The following is a 7,500-nucleotide window of genomic DNA, read 5'->3' as shown; positions in this document are numbered from 1 at the left end:
TTATGTACTCTTGATTGTACATGTACGTGGTATGTTTTATCACTGAGATTCAAGAGCCCCCAATTCCCCCAAGTACATGACTGATGACTGTACTCTTTGATACGATCGAGCCTGGCTGCAGACCAGCACATGCACTGGCTCAGCCGCTGTATATAAATGCCCGCGATTCATTGGATTGGATTGCCCGCCCGGGCTGACGGATTATTACGTAAACTCTGTGGAATGACGTCGCAATATGACGTCTTCTTTTTCCACAAAATTTTGAAAACAATCTTGCAGCTTGACAGACTGGACTATACTAGTCGACTGCTGTGACAGTTTCGCAAGATGTTCAATGCAAGATCCACTGTCCAACTCTGTGGACATAGACTGGCCGGAGACTACCCGTCCTTTATCCTGTTCATGCATCCCGATTCCCCCCCGAAGGCTTTGGAAAGGAACGCTTTGAAAATCCAGCTTGCTCTGTGTCGAGGCTGCGAAGCGTGAGCGGTGGAATTGCCGTAGTTTTTTCTTCTGCCCAGCGTCAGTCTCTATGTAACAAACTCTGAGAGTGCACGAAGGAATTTTGTTGTAACAAGCAACAGACTGCAGCAGCTTTCATTGACTTCTTTTCAGCTTCTGTTTCAGGCTAGAATCTGAGCACGATTGTAGTATGTGTGTGACTAGCATGTAGTACGTGCCCTCATGCTCCTTGTTGGAGCAGGGACGGGTTTTCTACTACGCTACTACAATTGCGTGCACAGTTCTGAGTGATATATCTTGTGAAGCGAACGCACACTTCTACGAATTCTAAAAGCGTCAGCATAGCAGAACTAGCAGGCTGCAGGATGCATTGGAATTACTCTACGTTGTCTCCAGTCCGACCCGTGACAATATCTGAGAATGCTCATCTGGGAATCACCGTCACCTTCACTGTCTTATTTGGACTTCTGTTTTTCATCATCTTTGTGGAGATGCTGCTGCTGTTGTACTATAAGCACAAGCTGTTCTCCTATCAGAGTGTGTTCCTGTTCGTTTGTCTCATCTGGTCTGGGTTGAGATTGGAGCTGTTCACGTTCTACTACTCCAAGACTGACAGTGTCATAACATATCTACCTACAGGTGCATATTTTGCACTCTTTGCCCTGCCAGTGTTATTCCAGTATGGCACGCTCACCTTGCTTGTCCTCTACTTCAGTCGGGTAAGCAATGGCTGCCACCGCGCCGCAGCAGCAGCAGCATCATGAGTCATGATCTGTTGTATCACAGTATGGTACATAATGTATGTGTGAGCAAGAATACCGGAAAAGCCTGTAAATACGCTCACCCAGTATAACGCCCACTGCCCGTGTACACGCCCAGTTGTCGCGTGCCAACAGTCTTGTCCCATTTTCTAGCCCACCTCCATGTTAACGCCCATGATTGAAAGCACAGACCCAGTACACAGTACCATACATGCAAAGCTCCACATGCACACAGTACTGTAGTGTAGTGTACACAGTGCAATACCATACATGCACAGCTCCACGTGCATATATGGTACTGTAGTATAACTTAGTGTACAGTACACTGTGCTAACCTTATACAATCATGTACGCGCCTGTTGTAGTACAGTAAGATCGGGCGCCGAAGAACACCCAGGCTGGAAAACCGGCAAAATTTAAGAACAGTCCAGGCTAGAATTATCAGATTTAAGAACACTTTTAAAATTGTATACATTGTACATGTATGGGAGGTGAGTACATGCCATGTACACGTGTAAACAGTAACTGCTACATGTACAGTCATTCCTATTTACGACACCCACTACATTGTAGTTTAGAAGTACTACATTGCACTACATGTACATGTACATGTACATGACAAACGTCATGACGTCACTCGACTCGCCGCGCGCGTGGGAATAAGAACGGTCTGGCTAGAATCAAAAATTTAAGAACCTTTCTAGGCTGCGCTCGAGCCCCTGCGTTCTTCGGCGCCCGATCTTACTGTACGGCATGATGTGAAAATTGGTTTGATTTCACTTACCCGAAATAGCGCCCGGGCCCACATTGTCGCCCATATTCTCGACCTTCACTATCGTTTCCGCCCAGGGCCTTATTACGGGCTTTTACGGTATGTAGAAATTGGCCTGGGATCTGTGCCTCTGTGATTGCAACATTTCAAATCATGATTGAAAATCGTGAGAACATAATGACTCGATTTTCGGAATCTGGCAATGACTTGTTCCCATGCAGTCCGTCTCCACTTTCTGCTCATGATCTGAAAATTGCTATCGCCGACCATACGTACACGGTTGAACGTGGAATGTTAACGGGCCCGGCGTGCTGTTTAAGCCCCGTGTGCTGCCGGGAATTTCACACTCTGAGTATTGGTACCTGTGACGTGTAGGAGTACAGCAAATCTACAACTTACTGCCCGGGGCTTTGCAGCATATTATGTAATACACGGAATACATGCAACATAATGCATGTATTCCGTGTATTACATAATATGTATTACATGCATTATGTTGCATGACATTGTGTAGGACATTGTGTAGGACATTGTGTAGGACATTGTGTAGGACATTGTGTAGGACATTGTGTAGGACATTGTGTAGGACATTGTGTAGGACATTGTGTAGGATATTGTGTAGGACATTGTGTAGGAGTCACTCAATCAGCAAGCACTACTGTAGCAATGCCAGTACATGTACCTATTGAAGATGACAGGCACCTAGTGCAAGTCGACTACCTATTGAAGATGACAGGCACCTAGTGCAAGATCATTTCAGTGAAAACGTCTGTGCAAGTTTTGCTGTTCATGTCTTTCTGCAGCGTTCATGTAATAATTGTGTTGTTGTTGTTGTTGCTTGCTGCTGTGATTGCTGCTGCTGTGATTGCTGCTGCTGTGATTGCTGCTGCTGTGATTGCTGCTGCTGTGATTGCTGCTGCTGTGATTGCTGCTGCTGTGATTGCTGCTGTTGTGATTGCTGCTGCTGTGATTGCTGCTGCTATGATTGCTGCTGCTGTGATTGCTGCTACTGTGATTGCTGCTGCTGTGATTGCTGCTGTTGTGATTGCTGCTGCTGTGATTGCTGCTGCTGTGATTGCTGCTGTTGTGATTGCTGCTGCTGTGATTGCTGCTGCTGTGATTGCTGCTGCTGTGATTGCTGCTGCTGTGATTGCTACTGCTGTGATTGCTGCTGCTGTGATTGCTGCTGCTGTGATTGCTGCTGTTGTGATTGCTGCTGCTGTGATTGCTGCTGCTGTGATTGCTGCTGTTGTGATTGCTGCTGTTGTGATTGCTGCTGTTGTGATTGCTTCTGTTGTGATTGCTGCTGTTGTGATTGCTGCTGCTGTGATTGCTGCTGTTGTGATTGCTGCTGCTGTGATTGCTGCTGCTGTGATTGCTGCTGTTGTGATTGCTGCTGTTGTGATTGCTGCTGCTGTGATTGCTGCTGCTGTGATTGCTGCTGCTGTGATTGCTGCTGCTGTGATTGCTGCTGCTGTGATTGCTGCTGCTGTGATTGCTGCTGCTGTGATTGCTGCTGCTGTGATTGCTGCTGCTGTGATTGCTGCTGTTGTGATTGCTGCTGTTGTGATTGCTGTTGCGATTGCTGCTGTTGTGACGGTGGCATGGCAATGAATGCATGTGTGTATGTGTACAGGTATGGTTGAAGGTGAAAGAAAGAGCTGACTACTACGCGTCTCGTCACTATTACGACAAAGCAAGGTAATTTCTCACCAGCCTGTTTAGTTTCACAGGAAGCGTGAGTTTCGAAGTCTGAAGAAAATGTTGAACGGTCTCTGCTGGGATGACAACTACACCATAGTTCAGTGGTTAGAGCATTGCTGGGCTCAGACGATGGTCCGTGGTTCGAGTCCTGGTAGTGACAATCAATTTTTTCTTTAGACTTTTCCCTTTTCCGTTCTCTCAACCAGTGAAAATATATCATTACTGGCATTATATCTTTCACATACTCCTGTGCAGTTGTATTGAGCGTCCGAGTCTGGCGGGTGTGGTTGCGATTGTGGTGGTGGTGGTGGTGGTGGTGGTGGCCTCCGCGGAATATGCTCGTATTTTTACCGATAATTCCTTTGAGCATTGCTCAAAATTTCGACCGATTATTCCCGTAATTCCACCAATAATTCTCACAATAATGCTTTTTTTCTTCCCTTTTTTTGCAGATACCGTACCACGTACGGGTTTTTTTGCCACTTGTACGGGCAAAAAAATTCACGGTTCGCGTGAAACTCGGCTGGAAGCTTTTTTTTCTTTCTTTTTTGAAATACCGGGCGATCAACTTCAGGATCACAAGTTTTTTGGTACAAATCGGGGTGTTATAAATGGAAAACAAATTGAAAAAAGGGGGCATTGCTCAAATTTAACCGATTATTCCACACAAATTGCCAATAATTCCCGTTTTAAAAATCACACCGATAATTCCCGAAATTATGCCGGCACATTCCGCGGAGGCCTAGTGGTGGTGGTGGTGGTGGTGGTGGTGATGGTGGTGATGGTGGTGATAGTGGTGGTGGTGGTGGTAGTGATGGTGGTGGTGGTGGTGGTGGTGGTGGTGGTGGTGGTGGTGGTGATGGTGGTGATGGTGGTGGTGGTGATGGTGGTGGTGGTGGTGGGGTTGGTATTAGTGGTGGCGGTGGGGTTGGTATTAGTGCTGGTGGTGGTGATTGTGTAGGCTACCATGGTTTGGGCAATGCGGCTGGTTGTGATGGTGTTGGCCATGGTTTGGGCAATGCGGCTGGTTGTGATGGTGTTGGCCATGGTTTGGGCAATGCGGCTGGTTGTGATGGTGTTGGCCATGGTTTGGGCAATGCGGCTGGTTGTGATGGTGTTGGCCATGGTTTGGGCAATGCGGCTGGTTGTGATGGTGTTGGCCATGGTTTGGGCAATGCCGGTGGTGTTGGTGATGGTGTTGGGCAATGCCGGTGGTGTTAGTGATGGCTATGATGGCAGTGGTAGTGTTGATGTTGAAGTCCCATCCGCTGGGCATTATACTTGTGCATGTATGTGTGTCTGCGTGTTTTGTGCATGCGTATTGTACTACAGTCGTCCCTCTCTAATCCAGCACTTTATAATCCAGCACCCTCGATAAACCAGCACAATTTTCAGTAGCCAAAATGTCCTCTTCATGCACATTGCAGCAGTAAATCAGGTTTGTTAATCCAGCACCCTCCTTAATCCAGCAGATTTTCGTGGCACAAATGGTGCCGGATTATAGAGGGACCACTGTAGTATGTGTATCTGTTTGTGTGTCTGTGTTAACCCTTTACCATCCGACCAAAATTCCCCAGCAGTCCAAAATGCAATATTTCACACCTATTCTAAGAATATCTTCAGTTCTAATCAACCAATTTTCACAATCTTGGGCATTCTGGAAATCTCTCCATGAGCTGCGTACATTGAGCACGAACAGGACACTACCGAGATCACATATCCAGCGCCAGGGAGCTCCAAATACACCCCATCGCTGAATACATGAGGAAATTCTCTCCTCGCCAGCCATTTCTCGCTCCTTCATCGTAAACATTAAAACAATTGCCTGAGTTTCTTTTCATGCTGCCCACGCGCTCAAAGCATGCAAAAGTGACTCAGCATGTCAGGAGAGGGGAGATTACCCGCTCAAGGTCAGTCACTCGGAAATTCGACTTTTGCCGTGGCTGAAATGTCGAGCGTAATATCTTTGGAATGCGACATCGCAGCTCTTCACCGATTGATGCAATGGAAAGCTCAGCTCTTCGGCTTCTTCCTAGATACTTAGTGTTTTAAATTCCGCCACGAATCGATCGAGTTACGAATGTTTTAGTGTATGCATGTCCATTGATCTGTAGAGATCGATTCGAGTACGCATGGATGGTAAAGGGTTAAAGTGTATTATGTCACGCGCGCGCGCACGCGTGTGTGTGTGTGTGTGTGCGTTTGTGTGTGTGTGTGTTTGTCCATGATTCAGGCTGATACTATACATCATCTGGGCATCGCTGATAGTGCTGATGTTTGCCATCAACCTTTACGTGTCCTTGGATGTCAATCTGGACTTTCACAACCCAAAGTGCCCTCATCACCATGCGTCTAAAATACAACTCCGTGTTGTCATAACTGAGTGCCTCTTTCTTTTCAATGCCTTTGTCCTTGGCTACTTCGTATTCAAGGTAAGTACCAGTGAATGAAAGCTCTCCCCCCCCCCCCCCCCCCTCCCTCTCTCTCTCTACTTTGTTCTTTGCATGCTTATCTACATGTATGTCATATTATGGTGTAGCAGTAGTGAGTAAACGGGTTCAGTTTCCAGTGTGTTTAGGCAGTTTGGTGAAGATTGGCTTTTATTTCCCATTCCCTGTCAACTTTCATTTCCAGGTGTACAAGTCGCCATCAGCAAATGCAATGCTTGAAACACAGGTATGTTCTGGTCTGCTGCTGTTGTTGCTATCGCTACTGCTGTTGTTGCTATCGCTACTGCTGCTGTTGTTGCTATCGCTACTGCTGCTGCTGCTGCTGTTGTTGCTATCGATACTGCTGCTGCTGCTGTTGTTACTATCGCTACTGCTGCTGCTGCTGCTGCTGCTGTTGTTGCTATCGCTACTGCTGCTGCTGTTGTTGCTATCGCTACTGCTGCTGCTGCTGTTGTTGCTATCGCTACTGCTGCTGCTGCTGCTCCTGCTTCTGCTGTTGTTGCTATCGCTACTGCTGCTGCTGCTGCTGCTCTTGTTGCTATCGCTACTGCTGCTGCTCTTGTTGCTATCGCTACTGCTGCTGCTCTTGTTGCTATCGCCACTGCTGCTGCTGCTGCTGTTGCTATCGCTACTGCTGCTGCTGCTGCTGCTGCTGCTGCTGCTGCTGCTGTTGTTGCTATCGCTACTGCTGCTGCTGCTGCTGCTGCTGTTGTTGCTATCGCTACTGCTGCTGCTGTTGTTGCTATCGCTACTGCTGCTGCTCCTGCTGCTGCTGTTGTTGCTATCGCTACTGCTGCTGCTGCTGCTGCTGCTGCTGCTGCTGCTCTTATTGCTATCGCTACTGCTGCTGCTGTTGTTGCTATCGCTACTGCTGCTGCTGCTGCTGTTGTTGTTGCTATCGCTACTGCTGCTGCTGTTGTTGATATCGCTACTGCTGCTGCTGCTGCTGCTGCTGCTGCTGCTGTTGTTGCTATCGCTACTGCTACTGCTGCTGCTGTTGTTGCTATCGCTACTGCTGCTGCTGCTGCTGCTGCTGTTGTTGCTATCGCTACTGCTGCTGCTGCTGTTGTTGCCATCGCTACTGCTGCTGCTGCTGCTTTTGTTGATGGTTGGTTGGTTGGTTTTTATTTTACTTCGCACATTCAAACGGGATGACGACCCAATAAAATGACGGCGAAGGCTTAGCCTAGAAGTGGTGCGAATGCATATACTGATACTGCTTCTATTACTGTTTTGGTGTTTTTTTTTGTGATGTTGTGTTTCTTGTGATGTGTGTTCGTGTCTTGTGATGTGTGTTTGTGTCTTGTGATGTGTGTTTGTGTCTTGTGATGTGTGTTTGTGTCTTGTGATG

The 7,500-nt window shown here is 47.3% G+C and overlaps 1 protein-coding gene across 1 annotated transcript; it reads left to right on the top strand.

The window, feature by feature from the left end:
- Positions 1 to 322: 322 nt before the first annotated feature.
- On the top strand, positions 323 to 6,375 carry LOC135830458 (G protein-coupled receptor 137Ba-like; the record flags this gene model as incomplete). Its single annotated transcript, XM_065342708.1, is given in 4 exon segments — positions 323 to 1,181; positions 3,632 to 3,696; positions 5,933 to 6,131; positions 6,334 to 6,375. Coding segments are annotated over 4 exon segments (660 nt in total), but the record flags the coding sequence as incomplete, so codon positions are not given.
- Positions 6,376 to 7,500: the final 1,125 nt, after the last annotated feature.

The sequence above is a fragment of the Sycon ciliatum genome, unplaced genomic scaffold, assembly GCF_964019385.1.
Source record: "Sycon ciliatum unplaced genomic scaffold, ocSycCili1.1 SCAFFOLD_2089, whole genome shotgun sequence".
Classification (NCBI taxonomy): domain Eukaryota; kingdom Metazoa; phylum Porifera; class Calcarea; order Leucosolenida; family Sycettidae; genus Sycon; species Sycon ciliatum.
The sequence above is the reverse complement of the archived record's forward strand: the minus strand, read 5'-3'. Positions and strand labels throughout refer to the sequence as shown.